The sequence below is a fragment of the Balaenoptera acutorostrata genome, chromosome 8, assembly GCF_949987535.1.
Source record: "Balaenoptera acutorostrata chromosome 8, mBalAcu1.1, whole genome shotgun sequence".
Taxonomy (NCBI): domain Eukaryota; kingdom Metazoa; phylum Chordata; class Mammalia; order Artiodactyla; family Balaenopteridae; genus Balaenoptera; species Balaenoptera acutorostrata.
In genome coordinates, this window is record NC_080071.1 from 11002058 (window position 1) to 11024034 (window position 21977).

The 21977-nt window shown below is 33.5% G+C and overlaps 1 protein-coding gene and 1 non-coding gene across 4 annotated transcripts in view; one reads left to right on the plus strand and one right to left on the minus strand.

Annotated features, from left to right (window-relative positions):
* Positions 1–21977, minus strand: part of ORC4 (origin recognition complex subunit 4) — a 98803-nt gene that overhangs the window by 19732 nt on the left and 57094 nt on the right. For 2 of the 3 annotated variants that reach the window (XM_007183032.2, XM_007183031.2), the window contains 5 exons: positions 14518–14593; positions 13967–14052; positions 11009–11057; positions 4001–4152; positions 1102–1275 (listed from right to left, as the gene is read on the minus strand). In XM_007183032.2, coding sequence (XP_007183094.1) covers positions 1102–1275; positions 4001–4152; positions 11009–11057; positions 13967–14052; positions 14518–14593 — 537 coding nt within the window. The remainder of the gene's footprint in view (positions 1–1101; positions 1276–4000; positions 4153–11008; positions 11058–13966; positions 14053–14517; positions 14594–21977) is intronic. The other variant, XM_057551964.1, reaches the window with a different exon arrangement.
* Positions 3163–3353, plus strand: LOC114238068 (U2 spliceosomal RNA). The gene has a single exon (XR_003623496.1). It is a non-coding gene; the product is annotated as a U2 spliceosomal RNA (small nuclear RNA).

Below are 21977 nucleotides of genomic sequence, written 5' to 3' on the forward strand. Positions count from 1 at the left end.
AAATTGTATACCTTAAATATAAGCAATTTCTAATTTGTCAATTATACCTCAACAAAGATGGGAAAAAAGCAAGAATCGTTAAAGAGCAAAATAAATGCAAATTCTCACTTTTAATTTGGTATTGATATTTAAGATTTTATAGTAAAAAAATATAATCTATCATTATTGCTATAACATAAAACAATCTTTTAGAGCCAATGAATATAGACTGTTTAACTCTAAGCAGATCTAATCATCCTCACTCATTAGTATTTAATATTATAGACCAGTTTTTCCTAATTCTTTCATAACCAAGGACTCTATATTATTTTCCACTTTCACAAGGCCCATATTTTTGACATGTAAGATTTATTCAGTAATATTGTTTTTCAAACACATTGTTAAACACACATTCACACACATACACTCTCTCCCTTTTCCTTGCCAACTAAAACTTGTCAGTATAAGATAAACTGATGCTAGTATGCTTAGCTGATACAACAACATTCTGTACAAATTAGGCTGTTCAACTTAAGTATAAGTAAATTTAGAGTCCACAAGGTTCAGTAAATGTTTAAAACAACAAGTGAGTGTGCGTTTGCAACTTAAGACCCTCAGGGCTCCAAGGACTCAAAGATGGGCTATGTCAATATAGATAATATAACCAAAGTTGCCACAGTCTGAATTGCCTCTTAATAGACCCAATGAGAAAAACACTTAAGTTGTTCATGAGAACTGGAAAAGAAAAATCCACACTGGATAGTAGGTATGAACCTTACTAAGTTAATATATTGCTAAACTTATAAAATAAAGAAAATAAATATTTAATGATGAAGTTCATTAACAAAGTAATCTAAAATATAAACCAGATACAAATAAAATAAATCTCATAAAAGTTCTTTTGAGAAAAAAAATTTAGAAGTATGACATTTCAACTGTTTTTTAAAAGAAAATACACACACAAAAGAGTATAGTTTGTATTAATGCAGTTTTGTGCCACAGTAATATTAGAAATTTTATGCTAACTTACAGATTTTAAAGATTTTCAAGTTTTAATTGCTTTCAAATGGTATAGCAAGACACAAATATTACTTTAACATTATTGTCTTTTTTCCAAACTACCTGAACATTTTCATTCCACTTCTCAGCGAAAATCTTGCCTGGAAATACTGCAGGTAGAGATAATTGTTCTTTAAATATTTTAAGATACTGTGGAAAACCAAATGAATTCATTAAGTGTATCTGCCGGTGGGAAAATCGTGACTTCACTCTCTTTTCTAAGAGTTCCAAAATATCCTTAAAAACAAACAAAAATCTCCGTAAGATGCATGTTTAAAATAACCATACCAATGTTAGAGGTATAACTATTTGAACTATCACTTATAATCCCGTTAACAGACAATTAAGCATTAAAAATGCTTATCCTGTAATACACAATTAAGCATTAAAAAAAATTTAATTATTCCCTTGATCTACTTAGGGCTACAAGGTAGTAGATGGAAGAGAATGTGGCTTGGAAATAAACCAAGCCTCTAAAAGTATTTTTAATCCAAGCTACTTTTAACCCCCTTCTAAGCACTTGTAAGCCTGGTGATGTCAAGCCTTTTCCCAACCATGTTTTTCTCAGCTAATCTTTAACAGTGCAAGACTAACAATAACTGCTAAAAAATTATAGCTATCAATAAGCAATTTCATACATTCTATGAAGAATTCAGATAAAAAATTAAGATAATAAAATGTAATTAGACTTATTAACATTCATGAAAATTTAAACATCTTCATTGTTTTATGTAACAAAGACTCAAGAAGCAGCATGTGTAATGGAGAAAAATTCAGTTCACTAAACTATACAAATTTAAGCTGAAGCCATGCTGGACTTAAGGAACAAACTGTAGAAGAGGAAACTGGCAGGAACACAGCATGACATTGGTAAATTATTCTGTCTTTTGGCTTTTTTACAACAATATTTGAGAAACTACTTGTATTAGTGCTATTTTTCCTTAAGAAGTGAGGGAGCAAGTTTAGTGTCAATTTTCTATAAAAAAGAAAAACAAAAAGCTGTGGCGAGGCCCAGAAATACGGATTTTCAAATCTACCCAGATGATTCTAGGTTAAGAAACCAATGATACACAGGAAAGAATTAAAGTGACCGAAAAGGCATCATGGCATCATGGTTAGTGTGGAAAGGAAGACAGGAAAGATTAATAGCTTGGGGTTAGAGTGGGGGAGGGTGAATGAAAAACCTGAGATGTGTTTATAGGTTAAAGAAAAATATAGTGCCAGCATAAGACAATTATAAGTTATGTTCAGAGACAGAAATATTATACATTTATTTTCTACTAAGGAGCAGTTCTAGATCAGCCATACAGGTAAGCAATAATTAAGAGCCTGAACTTGGGAATGTAAAGAGATGGAAGTAAAAGAATTTTAGAGGTGAACAGTAACTGATAGTTTGGTGGTGGGCAGTAATGACAGAAATTGGTAACGTGGGGATACAGGGAATAGTAGAAAAAAAAAATTACTGCCACAAGGAAGAGGTTATTTGCTAGCAAAATCACTACTCCATCGATCCTTTTGCTCTTTCCCTATAAACATGGACACATAGATATATACTTAGACTTGAATTACACAGTTGGAGAATTATACATACAGAATAAAAAAGAGCCTCTGATAATATGGCTAAGGAGCTACTAACCCTTTATTTGGTCCCTCACTGGGTCAACAGCATTTGCCACTGCCACTTCCACCCAAAGGAAGAGCTTTTAGCAAGGAGGAATGTGCTTCCTTAACCACTGTGTTAGATTGCTACATTTTGAAAAGAGGAATAAAGATATGTGGAGAACCAGCCAGATTTTCTATGAGAGGCTTATTATGAAAGCATACATCGTAAGCTCTAGAGCACTGGGGAAGGAGGACACAGAAAGCCACTCCTTTGAGAAACAGCACTAGCAGGACTGTTGAAAGATGACTTAGTAAAGAGTTTCACGTTTCTAAAAAAGGGAACGAGCTGTACAAAAGGGAATAAGGACTTGACATAAGCCTGCCACAAATGAAGGAGGAAAAAGGATGAAACCTACAGATGCATGGCAGCCATAGTATAAGAAGAGAGGTGACTCTTAAAAACCAGTTTTACCTGAATTCAATTAGAAAGTTCATACTAGGAGAGTAAAAGAAGGTAAAGACACTGCTTCTCAGCCTTTCGGCTAAGATCAAGTGTAGTATCTGTTCTTATCAGTTTAATAACTGATACGTGCTCTGTCCGAGGACAATGAATTAAATGGATTTCTGGAACTAGGAGATGGAAAAGGAACTTGCTCCATCCATTCCACGCATTGACCTGGTATTGCAGTACTTCCAAGAATGGTGCACCCACTTTGGGGAAAAATTAAAAAAAAAAAAAAAAGACAGAGATAGAGAGAGAGAGAAGGTAATCGAAAAAGGCCTACATAAGCTGTCTGAAGGTACACAAGGTTCAACATGCACGGAGTCTTCACAAAGTAATGTGATAGTGACATTAACACTATGGATAAATCATTCTAAAATTCTCCAAGGAGCAAAGAAGCCACTATCTACTGTGACAACCTGATAGAGATAATCCCTTCCATTTCTGGAGATGTATACTTACAAAGTTGGGACAGTATCATTTTGAGTTGATTCCAAGCATTTTTAAAATATGGAAAGAATCTTAAATGTAAAAAGTAGAAACTATTAGCAATTTTTATAAAATGGTAGTGAAGTTATTTAACTTTCTCTTTATTTGCTAATGTAGAAATTATATTTATTAGCATAATCTCACTTCACATTTTTTTATTCAGTGATTTGATTAGAGGGCAGGAGGTATTAGTCTATGAGGATATGTGATAAATATTTCCTTGTTTTCCTCAATTTGAGTTGAAAAGTGGGATAAATGTGCCAAGTATTGATGAAATACATTTGAAAAATGACCTACATAGTGATAAGTCAGTAATTAAGCTTTAATTTTCTAAATATTATAATCAATTTTTAAAACAGAAACACTTACCAATCTACATGTAAGACCAATAACTGCTACCGGAGTCTGTGCAGACTGAGAAATGTCAAAAAGATTATAGAGGAGTGTTTGGTTTTTATGATGAGCAAAAAGATCAAATTCATCTAATATGAAGATCACTGGGCAACTACTAGTCCGGTCACCTAAGAAGAAATAAGAGTTTTATATTAACAAGCAATTATGTCAGCCTTTCTTAAATTTCTAAACTATTTATTACATTTCATTTTTAAAAACTCAATTCAAAAATAATATACTGATAACCTACTTTGGGGTGGGGCACTTACCAATGCATGTACATTTATTCAACAAAAAAAATTATTCAAAGGAGAAAATAGCCCCTATGGCCATCAGGTAATTCACAGTCTACTCACCAGACTCTAGTAGCTTTACTGATGTTAAGAAAATCATTTAAATGACTGAAAACTATTGTTTTTTAAATTATGTAAATATAATTCTTCTAACATCAGAAAATTGATGAGGACATTCACAGAAAGATAGACAAGATGAAAAGGCAAAGGGCTATATACCAGATGAAGGAACAAGATAAAACCCCAGAAAAACAACTAAATGAAGTGGAGATAGGCAACCTTCCAGAAAAAGAATTCAGAATAATGACAGTGAAGATGATACAGGACCTCGGAATAATAATGGAGGCAAAGATCGAGAAGATGCAAGAAATGTTTAACAAAGACCTAGAAGAATTAAAGAACAAACAAACAGAGATGAACAATACAATAACTGAAATGAAAACTACACTAGAAGGAATCAATAGCAGAATAACTGAGGCACAAGAACGGATAAGTGACCTGGAAGACAGAATGGTGGAACTCACTGCTGTGGAACAGACTAAAAAAAAAGAATGAAAAGAAATGAAGACAGCCTAAGAGACCTCTGGGACAACATTAAACGCAACAACATTCACATTATAGGGGTCCCAGAAGAAGACGAGAGAGAGAAAGGACCAGAGAAAATATTTGAAGAGATTCTAGTCGAAAACTTCCCTAACATGGGGAAGGAAATAGCCACCCAAGTCCAGGAAGCACAGAGAGTCCCATACAGGATAAACCCAAGGAGAAACATGCCGAGACACATAGTAATCAAATTGGCAAAAATTAAAGGCAAAGAAAAATTATTGAAAGCAGCAAGGGAAAAACGCCAAATAACATACAAGGGAACTCCCATAAGGTTAACAGCTGATTTCTCAGCAGAAACTCTACAAGCCAGAAGGGAGCGGCATGATATACTTAAAGTGATGAAACGGAAGAACCTACAACCAAGATTACTTACCCGGCAAGGATCTCATTTAGATTTGATGGAGAAATCAAAAGCTTTACAGGCAAGCAAAAGCTAACAGAATTCAGCACCACCAAACCAGCTCTACAACAAATGTTAAAGGAACTTCTCTAAGTGGGAAACACAAGAGAAGAAAAGGACCTACAAAAACAAACCCAAAACAATTAAGAAAATGGTCATAGGAACATACATATCGATAATTACCTTAAACGTGAATGGATTAAATGCTCCAACCAAAAGACACAGGCTTCCTGAATGGATACAAGAACAAGACCCACATAAATGCTGTCTACAAGAGACCCACTTCAGACTTAGGGACACATACAGACTGAAAGTGATGGGATGGAAAAAGATATTCCATGCAAATGGAAATCAAAAGAAAGCTGGAGTAGCTATACTCATATCAGATAAAATAGACTTTAAAATAAAGAATGTTACAAGAGACAAGGAAGGACACTACATAATGATCAAGGGATCAATCCAAGAAGAAGATATAACAATTATAAATATATATGCACCCAACATAGGAGCACCTCAATACATAAGGCAACTGCTAACATCTATAAAAGAGGAAATCGACAGTAACACAGTAATAGTGGGGGACTTTAACACCTCACTTACACCAATAGACAGATCATCCAATATGAAAATAAATAAGGAAACAGAAGCTTTAAGTGACACAATAGACCAGATAGATTTAATTGATATTTATAGGACATTCCATCCAAAAACAGCAGATTACACTTTCTTCTAAAGTGCGCACGGAACATTCTCCAGAATAGATCACATCTTGGGTAACAAATCAAGCCTCAGTAAATTTAAGAAAACTGAAATCATATCAAGCATCTTTTCTGACCACAATGCTCTGAGATTAGAAATGAATTACAAGGAAAACAACGTAAAAAACACAAACACATGGAGGCTAAACAATACATTACTAAATAACCAAGAGATCACTGAAGAAATCAAAGAGGAAATCAAAAAATACCTAGAGACAAATGACAATGAAAACATGACGATCCAAAACCTATGGGATGCAGCAAAAGCAGTTCTAAGAGGGAAGTTTATAGCTATACGAGCCTACCTAAAGAAACAAGAAAAATCTCAAGTAAACAATCGAACCTTACACCTAAAGAAACTAGAGAAAGAAGAACAAACAAAACCCAAAGTTAGCAGAAGGAAAGAAATCATAAAGATCAGAGCAGAAATAAATGAAATAGAAACAAAGAAAACAATAGCAAAGATTAATAAAACTAAAAGCTGGTTCTTTGAGAAGATAAACAAAATTGATAAGCTTTCAGCCAGTCTCATCAAAAAAAAGAGGGAGAGGAATCAAATCAATAAAATTAGAAATGAAAAAGGAGAAGTTACAACAAACACCGCAGAAATACAAAGCATCCTAAGAGACTACTACAAGCAACTCTATGCCAATAAAATGGACAACCTGGAAGAAATGGACAAATTCTTAGAAAGGTAGAACCTTCCAAGACTTAACCAGGAAGAAACAGAAAATATGAACAGACCAATCACAAGTAATGAAATTGAAACTGTGATTAAAAATCTTCCAACAAACAAAAGTCCAGGACCAGATGGCTTCACAGGTGAATTCTATCAAACATTTAGAGAAGAGCTAACACCCATCCTTCTCAAACTCTTCCAAAAATTGCAGAGGAAGGAACATTCCCTAACTCATTCTATGAGGCCACCATCACCCTGATACCAAAACCAAAGATACTACAAAAAAAGAAAATTACAGACCAATATCGCTGATGGAATATAGATGCAAAAATCCTCAACAAAATACTAGCAAACAGAATCCAACAACACATTAAAAGGATCATACACCACGATCAAGTGGGATTTACCCCAGGGATGCAAGGATTCTTCAATATACGCAAATCCATCAATGTGATAAACCATATTAACAAATTATAGAATAAAAACCATATGATCATCTCAATAGATGCAGAAAAAGCTTTTGACAAAATTCAACACCCATTTCTGATAAAAACTCTCCAGAAAGTGGGCATAGAGGGAACCTACCTCAACATAATAAAGGCCATATATGACAAACCCACAGCAAACATCATTCTCAATGGTGAAAAACCAAAAGCATTTCCTCTAAGATCAGGAACGAGACAAGGATGTCCACTCTCACCACTATTATTGGAAGTCCTAGCCACGGCAATCAGAGAAGAAAAAGAAATAAAAGGAATACAAATTGGAAAAGAAGAAGTAAAACTGTCACTGTTTGCAGATGACATGATACTATACATAGAGAATCCTAAAAATGCCACCAGCAAACTTCTAGAACTAATCAATGAATTTGGTAAAGTAGCAGGATACAAAATTAATGCACGGAAATCTCTTGCATTCCTATACACTAATGATGAAAAATCTGAAAGAGAAATTATGGAAACACTCCCATTTACCATTGCAACAAAAAGAATAAAATACTTAGGAATAAACCTACCTAGGGAGACAAAAGACCTGTATGCAGAAAACTATAAGACACTGATGAAAGAAAATAAAGATGATACCAACAGATGGAGAGATATACCATGTTCTTGGACTGGAAGAATCAATATTGTGAAAATGACTATACTACCCAAAGCAATCTACAGATTCAATGCAATCCCTATCAAATTACCAATGGCATTTTTTACGGAGCTAGAACAAATCATCTTAACATTTGTATGGAGACACAAAAGACTCCGAATAGCCAAAGCAGTCTTGAGGCAAAAAAATGGAGCTGGAGGAATCAGACTCCCTGACTTCAGACTCTACTACAAAGCTACAGTAATCAAGACAATATGGTACTGGCACAAAAACAGAAACATAGATCAATGGAACAAGATAGAAAGCCCAGAGATTAACCCACACACCTATGGTCAACTAATCTATGACAAAGGAGGCAAAGATATACAATGGAGAAAAGACAGTCTCTTCAATAAGTGGTGCTGGGAAAACTGGATAGCTACATGTAAAAGAATGAAATTAGAATACTCCTTAACACCATACACAAAAATAAACTCAAAATGGATTAGAGACCTAAATATAAGACTGGACACTATAAAACTCTTAGAGGAAAACATAGGAAGAACACTCTTTGACATAAATCACAGCAAGATCTTTTTTGATCTACCTCCTAGAGTAATGGAAATAAAAACAAAAATAAACAAATGGGACCTAATGAAACTTCAAAGCTTTTGCACAGCAAAGGAAACCATAAACAAGATGAAAAGACAACCCTCAGAATGGGAGAAAATATTTGCAAATGAATCAACGGACAAAGGATTAATCTCCAAAATATATAAATGGCTCAGTCAGCTCAATATTAGAGAAATAAACAACCCAATCCAAAAATGGGCAGAAGACCTAAATAGACGTTTCTCCAAAGAAGACATACAGATGGCAAGAGGCACATGAAAAGCTGCTCAACATCACTAATTATTAGAGAAATGCAAATCAAAACTACAATGAGGTATCACCTCACACCAGTCAGAATGGGCATCATCAGAAAATCTACAAAACAACAAATGCTGGAGAGGGTGTGGAGAAAAGGGAACCCTCTTGCACTGTTGGTGGGAATGTAAATTGATACAGCCACTATGGAGAACAATATGGAGGTTCCTTACAAAACTAAAAATAGAATTACCATATGATCCAGCAATCCCACTACTGGGCATATACCCAGAGAAAAGCGTAATTCAAAAAGACACATGCACCCCAATGTTCATTGCAGCACTATTTACAATAGCTAGGTCATGGAAGCAACCTAAATGCCCATCAACAGACGAATGGATAAAGAAGATGTGGTACATATATACAATGGAATATTACTCAGCCATAAAAAGGAACGAAATTGGGTCATTTGTTGAGACGTGGATGGATCTAGAGACTGTCACACAGAGTAAAGTAAGTCAGAAAGAGAAAAACAAATGTCGTATATTAATGCATGTATGTAGAACCTAGAGAAATGGTACAGATGAACTGGTTTGCAAGCAGAAGTTGAGACACAGATGTAGAGAACAAACGTATGGACACCAAGGGGGGAAAACCGCGGTGGGGTGGGGATGGTGATGTGCTGAATTGGGCAACTGGGATTGACATGTATACACTGATGTGTATAAAATTGATGACTGATTAAAAAAAAAAAATTGACAAGGATCTTTTAACACCTACAGAGACCAAAACACTTTGGGATTAAATACAGAGGGACATAAAACTATTACTTCAAAAGAGACTTATTTTTAGTTAGTAGAAATGCAAAGTAAGTCTTCCCATAGAAATAATTTTTATAAATAACCGTTGTACTATGAAGTTTAACCAAAGCTACTTTTACTCCTACGAATGACAATTTTAACACTTCAACAATAGGGAAAAGTTCAACATGACTCTGTGGATTTGTTTTTCTCCTCACAACAATGGAAACTACTTTAGCAGAACAATCACTATTACCTTAAGGTCTAAGGCTTAATATTTGCATAAAAAGTGAAAAAAAAACTTATAATGAACAGATTTATTAATAATAATTATTAATATTACCTGTTAGATAATATCTGATAATATTATCCAGTAGATAATAAAACATATGCATTAACCTAAATGATATTAAAACCACAGGGACCACTCAGAAGTCTAGACCTACATAATATAGTACTTTAGTTTTTGATAAAATATAGCATTATGTAACAATGGAAAAAGTGGTATATTCAAGATTAGATCTTTACACCTTACCAAAATAAATTCCAGCCAAATTATGAATTATATGTACTGGATGAAAATATAAGTGAATGTCAAAGTATGAGGGAGAGAAAAATTTTGACTATGTAAAAAATTTTAAACTTCTATTCAGCAGAAAAGTCCAAACCAAACTTAAGAAAGAAACAAATGCAAGAATTCACATAATAAGTATGAGATAAACCACCAAAATAAGGCAAAGAACCAACAGGAAATACACAAACCAGGAAATATCAGTGGTCAATTAAAATCTGATATGAACATAATCAGTACCCAAATTATGCAAATTAAACTAAAATAAAAATTTTTTCTATTAAATAGGCAAACATGAAAATAATTGTTTTTGAGGTCCTGAAGGAAAAAAGTACTTTTAAATACGTTTAGATAATGGACCTTCTAGGGTAGTTTGGTAATTAATATTTATTCTTTTAAATGTAGAACCTTTTAATCTAGAATTCTGTACTCACTGAAATTTACCCCAGGAAATCTGGATGATCATTTAAGCATTTCTTCCTAATTATACAAAATTAGAAATAAAAGTTGATAGCTGGTGATTAATAAATTATAATTCATTATATTAGAATTTTAAATTATAGTTAATTTATATTTTTAAAATGAAACATATGAGAACCATAAAAATGATGATGCACCTCAATATTTACTGACATGGAAAGATGCTTACAACATACCATGAGTAAGTGAAAAGATGTATATCACACAACAAAACAGAAAAGATTTTATTATTATTGAAAATCCTGTCTATCTATACCAACGATATACTACAGGTGAATACAGATATGAAATCAAATGTTAATTGGAATAATCACTATTATTAGGGATTTCAGTGGTCATTATTTTATTCTTTTTCATATTTCTTTATTATTTTTTGTAAAAGCATATGATCAAGGGAAAAATAAAGCTAAACAAATATCTTTTGATATTGTTAAACATACTAATATTTACCTTTTTTTAAAGCTTCCAGAAGAAATGAAAGGTTTTCGGCAAAGCTTCCCTGAATAACAAAAAAAGATACCATGACTAGAAGTTTAGTGAAATAAAGAATAAAAGACGGTTATATGATTCTATATATTGTATAGACACTGTGTATCTGGCCAAAGTCACTGGCCAGATTCTGAGCTGAATATCTCTATGCTTACAATGTAAAACTTAAATACAAAAGTAGAGATGGCATAGCACTGAAAATGGCATTATTATGCCATGCTCAAAATTTTATATTTTCTGGATAAAATCTGTAAAACTGTTAACTTTATTTAAAGGTAATTTTTAAGAGCTGTTATATTCTAAATACAGTCAGAGAACAAGAAATCCATTTCACTTTGTATCTTGAAACACATCAGCCTCTTTCAAGTCTCAAACTTGTACCACTAAAACAATTACCATGAATTTAAATGAGATCCAAAAGGAAAAGGGAGAAGAAACTTGCCTCAAACATCAGACAATACAAGAGTGTTTCTCTATTCAAGAGAATATTATAGAATTTGTATATATCATATCAAATTTGGCTATGTTTACTTGGAACACAGCCAAAACATTTTTGGATACAACTTAAATATTCTGGTTGGAAATTAATAGAGTAGCAGATGCATTATCCAGATGTTCCAGCCTGTGGATAAAGGCCTCATTAAAATATTTTTTCACTGAAGTCCTTAATTTTTACTTCATTCAGATTTCTTAATTTAAAGAAACAGCCAACTTTAAATTTGAGGAGATATATAGGAAAAAAGAAACCCACTTGTTTGTTTCCCAGTAGAGAGAACTGATATAAAATAGCATAACAGGTTTTAAAGAGCTTCTATATATTTTGTGATGATTACATACTGTCAAGTAATACTATTTCCAAGGTAGGCAGGGCAAGATGTATTTACCAGAACATAAACAAAGGCTCAGAGACAATCTGTTGGAAAATCAGTGGTCAAAGTTACTCAAAGGTTGCTTACATTTTGCTATTTTTTAAAGACTATTATACTTGACATTAAGTGTAAGTATATACTTAGATAAATTCATATGCACATATTATAAGAATTTACTTATATAAGTATATATTTATATATATATACACATTTATGTGTGTGTGTATATATATATAAAGGAATATACAAGTTTGCTCTAAGTACATCAAAACAGAAAGGGTCTGGGTTAAATCACTTTGTTTCTTAATGTCCAGCCTTTGTCATTTTATGACTTCAGGCACACTAATTATGTTCTCTTAGCCTCAGGTGCCTAATCTATACAATGTAGAAGTTAAACTAATAATCTGTATATGTGGGGATTATGATAACAATAGTGATGACTAGGATGATAACCAACTGTGCCTTGTATTATTTCATATGAATCCAATGCAAATAGCTCTATTTAGAAAAGTCAGAAACACTAATCTACTGGAAACCAAAAGCCAAACAGAGTCTACGTAATAGTAACTCTCCTTTGCCAAGTAGGCTGCTATCTTCTACATTACATTCTGGACAGGAGGTAAAACAACAGATTTACAGAAGAAGCATTTGAACTTGCACTTCAAAGACCTGTAGATAGGGACTTCCCTGGTGGTGCAGTGGTTAAGAATCCACCTGCCAATGCAGGGGACACGGGCTCGATCCCTGGTCCGGGAAGATCCCACATGCCGCAGAGCAACTAAGCCTGTGTGCCACAACTACTGAGCCTGCGCTCTAGAGCCCGCGAGCTACAAATACTGAAGCTCGTTCACCTAGAGCCCGTGCTCCGCAACAAGAGAAGCCACTGCAATGAGAAGCGTGCCCACCACAATGAAGAGTAGCCCCGCTCACCACAACTAGAGAAAGCCCGTGCGCAGCAATGAAGACACAATGCAGCAAAAAAAAAAAAAAAAAAAAGACTTGTAGATAATGGAAGGGTAACACATGATTGGCTCAACTTTTTATAGGTAATTTTTAAAGAATAAAATTACTAAATGTTAGGAGGCTTACACAACTATGCAGTGTTACTGCAGAACAGAGACACAGTTTAGAGATTAGAGTGACACCACTGAATGATCACCAGTGACCAGAAAATGAACTTGGAACGTCTACAACCTGCTTCAATTGCATTAAGCAGATGAGTCATTTCATTATGAAAATTAAGGCAGCTGCAAGTGTATCATGTTTCCCTTGAGCCTTATAAATCAAGTGGTAGGTAAAAAGTTTAATAAAAGTTCCAAAACATTTCTAATCAGTTTAAATTATTGATGTTTACTGTCCTGAGATTCCAAGCTACAATAATGAGATGTGGGTAACTTTCTGAGAACATTTTAATAAGAGGTAACTGACACTTGCACAGCATATTACCATCCTATTTAAAAAAAAAACAAAACATAAATGATGTTTAATACTTCGCTTCTTCTTTAGAATAAATCTGTGAGGTGAGTATAATAAGATAATGCCAATTTAACAGGTGAGGGATCTGTAATTCAAAGATATTTATTAGCCATGATTACCAGGTAGTCAATAGTTACAGGGCAAGACTCAAATCCACTTGTTGTAGCTTCAAATTCAATACATTTTCCACTACTCCCATGCTATCCAAGTCTCATAAGACTAGAAATAGACTGCTAGAGTGTAGTATTTTTAAAAACATAATAATCTATCTCCAAAGGTAGAGAATCTTAATATTTATCTTACAGATAAAGAAACAAACTCAGATAATATCTACACAAACCTGGATTTTTTGAAGTATTTTATAACTAGTATAACCTACCTCAAAACAATCTAAACATAAAGATTTGATGAATAAATGCATCCTAGTACTTTGTACATTCTTATGATAAGAATCTTGCATATTTCAATTTAGAATCTCTGAACTCTTCCTACTCTTCCAAAAATATAAACATATCTATGCTATACAGACTTTAATTTGAAGCCTATTTAATAAAATAATGAAAATGATACTTACAAAAACTTTATCTCCAACTACATTTTCCAGATTTAACTGCCTTGTGATTTCCTTTAAGGCAATTTTATCATTGATCTGCAGCAGTCCTGAAATAAAGCCCATTTTAAAGTATTTAATAAAAATGAAATATGTATTTGATACAGTGCAGATTATTTTCCAGTCAAGTAAGTTGTCTAATGCTTTTTAAAATTTAACTAGAAAGAAAAAAGTCAAAGCCTGTTAGTGTACATTATTTCCTTTTAAAAACTCAACAGTGAAAACATTTAATAGACTCAAAGAACCATCTTCCTTGGGATTAGTATTATTTAAAAAAAAGATAAGAAAATCAAGATAAAAAACAAGAGACCTTATGTGTCTCCTTTATTAATATTTTTTTAATTTCTAAAAATACTGTGTACAGTGTGCTAAAGTAAAAGTTGTTAAACAAGGATTTAGTTTTTAAAATATAGTTATTAATGCAGATTTAAAACACACGAGTAAATTAAGTTTCATAATATAAAAAGCTCACATGGCTTACATCACTTCCAATAGCAAAATGAGGACATACTTACCATTTAAGTGAACTTGTAATACATTTTCACTCATTTCTTCTACTTCCATTAGTTCTTTCAAAGCATGGTTTATTAACTAAATAATATAAAAAAGTTTATGAAATATTTAATAATAGGTAAAAGATAAGCCCATATTCTTTTTTAAAATATGAGTAATAGGAACAGAATATAAACAGATTGTCATTTAAAATCAACAATTAAATTTGCAGATTCTCTGTAGATAGAAGGTTTAACTAGAACTCCTAAAGTCTGATTCTTAAGATGCCAGAGCCTGGACTGATGCCACACTCTCTCAATCAGCTACCCAAACTTCTAATAAATGTTTAGAAATAACCCTTAAGTTTTCAAAGAAATACTTCTCTATAGTAGAAGTCACATAAAACTATGGCCACTTAAGAACATCATGTCTCAGTCAGTTCATTATATGTCTCCACCATTTACTCTACAAAATTATCATTGAAATCAGTTAAAAGCTATTGAAAATAAGTACAAGAACAATGCTAAATGATTGCAAAATGTCTGCCCCCAATACAGCAATTTTTATGAAATACTGTGAACTACTTTGTATGTTACCTTAAAATGAAAATTAAAAAAGAAATACCAAGAGGTTAAGCTGAAAAGAGATGTTGCCTTTGTTAGCTGCTAGGTAAGCAAAGAAAGCCCTTATTAAACTTAGAGCTCACAATTAAAAAAAAATTATTAATACTAATAATATACTTAAAATATAATAGTAATTACTACTAAAAATACCCAGAAAGTGTTATGCCACCGTAAACTGTTCAATTATAAAGCTTCACATTTTTATAATTACAGGTTTCTATGCCACATACTTACATTCTTTATATTTTTTGATTTGTGACATCTTATCACTCATATTGCACTATCATATATATCTCTTCATATTAATACTACATATTTTCTTAAATTTGAAAATAAATAGAATTAAGAAAAAACATAAAACTTTTTAAAAGGAAGAGTAATGGCAGATTATTCTTTTTAATATGAAAATAGAAATAGAACGGTACTATCCCAAAATATATAGTCCAGGAAATTAGGCTATGTATACAATAAAGATGGCATCAAAATTTAGTGAGGACAAAAAGGATTACTCAACAAAGTCACTGAGACAACTGGTAAGCTATTTTGAAAAACAAAATACTATTTGTATTTGCAATATTCTACCTCTATTTGTCATTGTAATATCTTTGTGCAATAGAAAGAAAACAAATACCCTCATTTTAAATTATTAGGTTTCACAACAGTATATCAAACATACTAGCTATTCCTGGTATATCTGTATAGTTTCTAAAGCATATGGAATTCTACCTCAGGTCACAGGTAGTTCTCTTAAAAAAGTCCTCTTAAAAAAAGACAATCTCAAAATGTCAACTGTCATACTATGAGTAAAAGCCCAGCTGAGATGTTACATTCTTTACAGAAAACTGTCAGAAGATGAGGTGGTACTTTCTGTCTTTGGATCAAGTCAGACCCTATTGCAAGAGTTAGTCCCCAAATGATACAGCTGTATTCTCTTAGTAACCTGCTGTGTTCTTGCCCCCACCTCTTGATATTTTACTTACATAATATTTATATTTCCCTGGCTCTGATTTTATGTTTAAAATCATTTCACGTTTGATGAATTGTTCAAAACCATTTCAAATTCTTTGCAGAATGAAGCAGGGTTAATAATAATACCTTCATTTTACATATGCATAGAGAGAGTTGTAACAGGTTTATAGCCTCTTTCCACTGAATTTACTTTAACACCAGGTTACTATGATTTGCTTGAATTAGCTCACAATTTTTTTATGAGGTGTGACCGTCTAAAATGATATTAGCAAGTATGTCTTCAAATAATAATTTTAGTTCCACTCTGGATATTGCTAAAATTTACTGTGTTAATTGGCTAGGTTACCAATCACATAATGCCAGTTTTTTTTCAAGGAAACAATGTCATCTTTTCAAATATTTTAAACTATATTATGTACTAAAAAAACTTAGTTGGTTATGTTACACTAACCAGCATAACCAGTTTGGCTACCCCATTTCCACATTCTTTGTAGCTAAAAATTAATTTTACAAACATACTAGCACAGTTTGCTTAGAACTGCCAACATCCAGAGATTTTTATGCTTACCTACTATTACTATTCCCAAATACTTTAAGGAACACAAGATTCAACAATATGCAACTAGAAGAAATATCAACTAGAAGAAACATCCTACTTAACCATCTAGCAAGTTTCTTTGTCTACAGTTATCTCTATATAGAAGAGTATTTTCCAGGGTCCAATCTGTCATTTGGAACCATATCTATTTTTAAAATAAATGTTTGAAATACAACAAACCACAATATCTGTTACCTTTATCGCTTAACTGTAGATTCTGAATTTTTGTATTTTGGATAGTTTGGCCAAGGATAGTGTTTTAAATATACTGTAATCTTATTTTTTAAGTTCAAATTTACATGATTATACTAATAATATTACTAACACATGACTGTACTAATGCTATGATATATATAATTATACTAATTATATTATATAATAAAATTCTTATCTAAGAATAACTTATTTTATATCTCAGGATACTCCCACACACAACAAATCACAAAAGTGGCACGAGTTAAACAATACTCCTTATCTTTTTGACCTCTCAATATTGGAGTGCAGTAGGAATAAATTAAATTGTACCAAAATGGAATACCAGGTATGGGTTCTTCCATATTCCAGTTAACTCACATTAGATAAATGACGTCAAAACACCAGAACATTGTGTTGTACCCACAGACTTGTAGAATTCAAAGACTGACCCTTAATGTAGACAATGGATTTTAGTTAGTAATGATGTTTCAATATCACTTTCATTAATTTTAACAAATGTACCACACTAAGGCAAGATATTAATGATAGGGGAAACTGTGTGCACGTGGGTACATGTATGTATGTGGAGATTATATGGGAACTCTGTACTATCTGCTTACTTTTTCTGTAAAAAATATATCTATTTTAGCCAATTTACTAATGAAATGGAGTATAGCTTTAATTTCTTTTACTTATACATCTTTGTAAGCATTTACTAGCTCTGTTTACTTTTTTTCTGAACTTTCTCCATGCCTTTAGGGACAAACTTCCAAGATGAAAGTTCAGAATAAATTCAGTCATTAGCTGTTCAAGTTATATTTTTAGGCTTGACACTTTGATGTATAAATCACTGAGATTCAACTTCTCTGTTGTATTGTTATTTTGTTTCAAGATGCACAGTGTACGACAGAATAACAGGTCTAATGTACTGATTTCCTAGATCTCATTTTCTCCTGTACTGATGATACAAGAGTATCACTATGGAGCTCGTTGAAGAATTAAAGTATTATGTAAAAATGTTCTTCAAAAATACATAGGATAATGTGTTTTCCAAAGACAATAAAATAATGAAAACTGGAAAGAAAGGAAAACTATCCTTTACTAAAGAAAGACTTAAATTCACATTAAGAGGGTTTGCAGAGCTTCAGTTTTTATGACCCACACTTGGAAATAGCCTATGAAATGTTCACACTGCTAAGATAGAGAAATTCTAAAAGCATCCAGACAAGGAAAAATCACAAACAAACTCAAAACACGTTAGCTGTGGTGGTCATCAGTGATGTTCACCATACTTCTGCTTAACCTCCCTTTCTAGGCACCTAGGAAAAATGTACTTCCTTGCTCTCTTGAAATTAGGTGTAACCATGTGACTCACTCTGTTCAGTGAACTGTGAGATGTGTTCTGTATCACCTCTGGATAGGAACTTTAAGAGTGTCCATGATTCATCATGCTCCCTTTCCTCCACTGGGGTGTTTGTGGAGGAATGCTGACATAACATCCACCACTTCCTTTGAGTGACTACAGAGAACAGTGCCCCCTTGCTGATCCACACTACGCATAGAGCAAAAGTAAACAATACACTTCTTTTGTGTCAAGACACTGAAATTTAGGGTTGTTATGACTGCATAATCTAAACTATCCAGTTTATAAAGGAAAAAAGAAAAGCCTACCCTTGGAGTTTTCCCACAGAATACAAATTGAATAAAATCTATGTAATTCCAAAGGAGAAAAAACTGTGACCCAAGAGTTCAATCCCAGCCATGTTGTAAGTAATGTGCAAAATAATTTTTGATGTATTTAAAATATTTTTTTACATTTCCCCATATTACTAAACTTCATTTCTCTTTTGTATTTCTGTGGTCTGAATGACTTTAGTGATTTGTTCTGTTAAGCAGGTTGTTGGGGTTTTTACTCTTGCCTTCAACCAACTTTCCATTCTTTAGTTTTTAAAATAGATTGTATGGTCATATAGTTTACCCCTCAAAAAGTATAAAAAGATATGCAGTGAAAAGATTCCTACCTCTGTTCCCATATCCCCCCCTCAACAAATAACTCACTATATTAGTGTTTAATATCTTAGGGAAGCACATGGATGGCCAAAAAGCACATGAAAGGACTTCCCTGGTGGTGCAGTGGTAAAGAATCCTTCTGCCAATGCATGGGACACAGGTTCTAGCCCTGGTCCAGGAAGATCCCACATGCCGTGGAGCAACTAAGCCTGTGCACCACAACTACTGAGCCTGTGCTCTAGAGCCTGCAAGCCACAACTACTGAAGCCCGTGTGCCTAGAGTCTGTGCTCCGCAATGAGAGAAGTCGCCACAATGAGAAGCTCATGCACCGCAACAAAGAGTAGCCCCCGCTCGCCACAACCACAGAAAGCCCCTGCGCAGCAATGAAGACCCAACGCAGCCAAAAATAAAAATAAATTTATATATATAAAAAAATGGGGACTTCCCTGGTGGCGCAGTGGTTGGGAATCTGCCTGCCAATGCAGGGGACATGGGTTTGAGCCCTGGTCCGGGAAGATCCCACATGCCATGGAGCGGCTAAGCCCGTGTCCCACAACTACTGAGCCTGCGCTCTAGAGCCCGTGAGCCACAACTGCTGAGCCCACGTGCCACAACTACTGAAGCCCGGGTGACTAGAGCCCGTGCTCCGCGACAAGAGAAGCCACTGCAATAAGAAGCCGGCGTACGGCAGCGAGGGGCAGGCCCCGCTCGCCGCAACTAGAGAAAAGCCCACGGGCAGCAACGAAGACCCAACGCAGTCAAAAATAAATAAATTAAATAAATTAAAAAAAAATGCACACGACAAGATGCTCAACATCACTAATTATTAGAGAAATGCAAATCAAAACTACAATGAGGTATCACCTCACACTGGTCAGAATGGCCATCATCAAAAAATCTACAAACAATAAATGCTGGAGAGGGTGTGGAGAAAAGGGAACTCTCCTACACTGTTGGTGGGAATGTAAATTGGTACAGACACTATGGAGAACAGTATGGAGGTTCCTTAAAAAACTACAAATAGAACTACCATACGACCCAGCAATCCCACTACTGGGCATATACCCTGACAAAACCATAGGTCAAAAAGAGTCATGTACCAAAATGTTCATTGCAGCTCTATTTACAATAGCCAGGACATGGAAGCAACCAAAGTGTCCATCATTGGATGAATGGATAAAGAAGATGTGGCACATATATACAATGGAATATTACTCAGCCATAAAAAGAAATGAAATGGAGGTATCTGTAATGAGGTGGATGGAGTTAGAGTCTGTCATACAGAGTGAAGTAAGTCAGAAAGAGAAAAACAAATACAGTATGCTAACACATATATATGGAATATACGGAAAAAACAAACAAACAAAAAGGTCAGGAAGAACCTAGTGGCAAGATGGGAATAAAGACACAGACCTACTAAAGAATGGACTTGAGGATATGGGGAGGGGGAGGGGTGAGATGTGACAGGGTGAGAGAGTGTCATGGACATATATACACTACCAAATGTAAAATAGATAGCTAGTGGGAAGCAGCCGCATAGCACAGGGAGATCAGCTCGGTGCTTTGTGACCACCTAGAGGGATGGGATAGGGAGGGTGGGAGGGAGGGAGATGCAAGAGGGAAGAGATATGGGAACATATGTATATGTATAACTGATTCACTTTGTTTTAAAGCAGAAACTAACACACCATTGTAAAGCAATTATACTTCAAAAAGATGTTAAAAAAAAATGGAAAAAAAAAATGCATTTCAGGGAATTTTTGGTTCACAGACGAACCAACAGAAATATGAGCTTTTTTTTCTCTTCCTTTTCTTTATGGACTGTCTACAAATATTTCCTTATTCTTTTTTACTGCTGTATCATAGTCCATTATATGGATGGATGTACCATGATTTGTTAACCAGTATTCTGTTGATGGGCATTTACATTGTTTCTCATCTTTCACTATTAACAAACAGTGCTGAAATAAGTAACTGTACACGTATCATTTCACAATGGTAAATTCCTAGAAATGTTGCTGAGTCAAAGGGTATACACATTTGTAGTGTGGTTAGATTTTCTCTAATTCTAACTTATACCACTAGCAAAAACATCAGTATGTTATCAATCTTACAGATCTTTTTGTCAACCTGATAGAGAAAATTACTATAGTTTTTATTTAATTTACTAAATTATGAGTGAAATTGAACATGTTTATAAGTTTAAGATTGCTTTGTATTTAATTTCCTATGATCTTTCTGTGCATATCTTTGCTCAGTTTTTCTACTGTTAATAGAATTATTGTTAATAATTTTAAATAGTCTAATAATTCCAAAGCATATTAGTCACATGGTTCTCTTGTAAAAACTACCCCAAATAGCACTGAAGTCAAACACAAAAAGTAAAATCGTAATAAAAAACCAAGAATAAAGAAACAGTGGTTATATACAAGGACTGAACTAAATTAAACAGAGTCAAAAATAAATACTACTGTAAATGTGATTATAATAAATGAAAAACTCTTAAAAGATTAAAAAAGAAAAGAAATTATCTAGATCTAAATTCCCAATTGATGTACTTCAAACAATACTGGAAATGGGTGATAACAGTAAAATCCTAAAGTCCTAATTTCCTCATCTTACATAATGTACAGTGAAAACATACTGCTTAAAAAATAAAAATGTAATTTTATTTCTATTTTATATACTCTTACTTAATATAAAATAATACATTAAAAAAATACATAATTTTACTTATACACATAATATAAAAAGCATATTAGTGAGAAATCTAAATTTATTGCATGGAACATAGCAGAAAACAGATTTTATAATTAAATAGTAATACTTGCAATATAACAGCCATAATTTGTCTTATATAATGAATAAAGAATGTGAAAAGAGAAACTGAGGGAAAAAAGCAACAGTATCTTTTGAAGGTGACTAAGCAAATATAGTAAAGAGGGAAAGTAGAAGAGAATTCTAGAAGATGTGAGTGTACATATAAAAAAAACTGCCTGAGTTAGGGTTAAATAATAAAAGGAAAAAAAAGAATGCATGGTATGATAGTTACCTAATCTACAAATAGAGACAATACCAAACCTACCT